This window comes from Anarrhichthys ocellatus, unplaced genomic scaffold, assembly GCF_004355925.1.
Source record: "Anarrhichthys ocellatus isolate YVR2014 unplaced genomic scaffold, GSC_Weel_1.0 scaffold25, whole genome shotgun sequence".
In the NCBI taxonomy this organism is placed as follows: domain Eukaryota; kingdom Metazoa; phylum Chordata; class Actinopteri; order Perciformes; family Anarhichadidae; genus Anarrhichthys; species Anarrhichthys ocellatus.
The window spans coordinates 2306337-2308630 of record NW_022280055.1 but is presented as its reverse complement, the minus strand read 5'-3'; the positions used below and the strand labels follow the sequence as shown (position 1 = coordinate 2308630).

The 2294-nt window shown below is 38.4% G+C and overlaps 1 protein-coding gene across 1 annotated transcript in view; it reads left to right on the top strand.

Moving 5' to 3' along the window:
* scara3 (scavenger receptor class A, member 3) overlaps positions 1-2294 on the top strand; it is an 18405-nt gene that overhangs the window by 9836 nt on the left and 6275 nt on the right. The window contains exons 4-5 of the mRNA XM_031861695.1: positions 181-300; positions 2048-2128. Of these exons, the coding sequence (XP_031717555.1) occupies positions 181-300; positions 2048-2128 (201 nt within the window). The remainder of the gene's footprint in view (positions 1-180; positions 301-2047; positions 2129-2294) is intronic.

The following is a 2294-nucleotide window of genomic DNA, read 5'->3' as shown; positions in this document are numbered from 1 at the left end:
ACACACACACACACACACACACACACACACACACACACACACACACAAGTCTTACAAATAATGTAATTTGCATGATGTTTTTTATTTTACCAATGACATACTGTGTACACATTGGCCATGTGTGTGTACATGTTTGTTTGTTTGTATTTATATGTGTGTGTTCTTTGAACGTCCCTCCAGGTCGGAGCAGAGGTGGCTGTATGAGGTGCCAGCAGAGCCACTCCCTCCAGCTGGCTATCAAAGTCCTCTATGGATTTGTTGCATTCCTCATCATTGTTGTGGCAGTGCTGGCGTCGCTTGGTGGGTAAAAGTCTCAAATCCCAAAACACCCTTTATATTATGACTCTCACAAAGAGACGCAAATCTCCAAGTTCAGAAGTAGTCTTACACATTAATTAGGTTATCCTACTGATTAATGCTTAAACTATGCATTAAAAAGAGCAAGAAGTAGGCTTGTCATGGGGAAAAAAATCATACTTTTCTATGTATGTGGGTGTCTTAATAAAACACAGCCTATTTAACTCCCATAGATCAAATGAATGGGCCTCGTGTGCCATGTTTTACCTGCTCTGCACCAACAGATGCTTTTCACATTAACATCACATTTTGTTGGGTTTGAAAGTCGTAAATCTTCATCTTTTACTACCGTTCGGGGATCTCAGGAGTAGCGAGGAAACGGGGTTGGGTGAGAATGATGTAAAATCCCACATAACATGAACAAGCTTGTATTCAGGTACAGAAGTATGAAGAATGATATATATGAATTCACCTAGTACATGCTGGAAACATGTGGACATGCTGTTTGGATGGGGGGGGGGACCTTCGCAGGGAAGAGAAGAGGAGAGCTGTGGATGACAGCCAGGTAGATGTCAGTCATTTTAAACTTATCGACCATTTTGATGATTGTTTGAGGAGAAAATATATCATAGTTTGGTTAAAATAAGAAGGCTTACGTTTGCCGTACGCCCTTGGCCCAATTTTTAATCATGGCTGGTGTGATCCCATCGCAAGAAAGCCTCTAGTTTATGTTTGTGTCAACTTCCAGCACAGCTGTACAACACCAAAGCCCTGGAAACCTAAGTATAAACAGAAAAGATATTTCACTTGGCTGCAATTCCCAAACTGTGCATGTGCACATGGAAAAACAGAAAACAATAACTTTTGATTTTCTGTTCCCTGCTGAACAGCCATTTTATTAAAACAATTATTCAGCAAATATATCTTAAGTAACGAATGTGAAAAAGAGGATTGTTTTGAATGAAATAGTTTTTGCCAAGGCATCACATCTAAAACATAAAAAAAAATCAAATACTGCTGATAATGCATGTGAAGAGATCTAGTGGTTGATTTATACACAGTCTATAAGAATATTCCTTATGTATTTATACTTATGCTTAGAATTTAGCAAATCCATAAGCCATTTTCAGCATCACTGTTACAGCAGCTAATACAGTAGAGCAGGTGATATGTGCATCTGGAAGCATTTATATATGCAAACACACCATGGAACGGACATTCATTAACCCCCTGAGTCAGGGCTTAGGATGCTGAAAAGGTCTGCAAACACACATTATTCATGCACTCTCTTGCACACTTCTCAAACGCACACTCACTAAATTGTTGTTGCTCTCTTGGGAAATATTTTGGGAGAGTAGGAGCTGGCCAGCTGGCTAAACCATCATTCATCAGTGTTTTGGTTATCTTTGTTAGCTAATGAAAACTTTAAGTGTTTTGTTGCCTGGGCTTGAATTTCAACTTCCTGTGTTTACCCCGTTAAATACTTCCTATGTCCTGTTAACACTGAAGTACTAATGATGATAATCATTTCTGTATCCACTCCTCTGCTTTCAGAACCATCCTCCATGATTATTTGCATTTTTAAAATGAATGGTTTAAGTATTATTGACTTACACTGACTTACACAAGAACAAAGCAGTGCTCTTTCACTGAAACGTAAATCCAGAACTCAAGAAAAAGAATAATGTAATTTTACAACCCTTTAACATATTTACTTTTATTTACTTTATCAACTTCTCTGTGTCTCCAGTGTTCAGGAAGGTTGGCAACCTGTCTGAGGAGGAGTCCATCTACCACAAGAAGATTAACAGGGTTCAACAAGGAATAGAGGGTAAAGTAGCTGAAATTACTTACAAATGGTCTGCATGGCCTCGTATACCCTAAATCATGGGGAAACAAAAGCAATGGAAAGAGACTTATGCACACGGAAAACATAGTCTTGAAGGTTTCTTGGAGTAATAACTAAAAACCCTATATATATATGTAAAACATGTCCA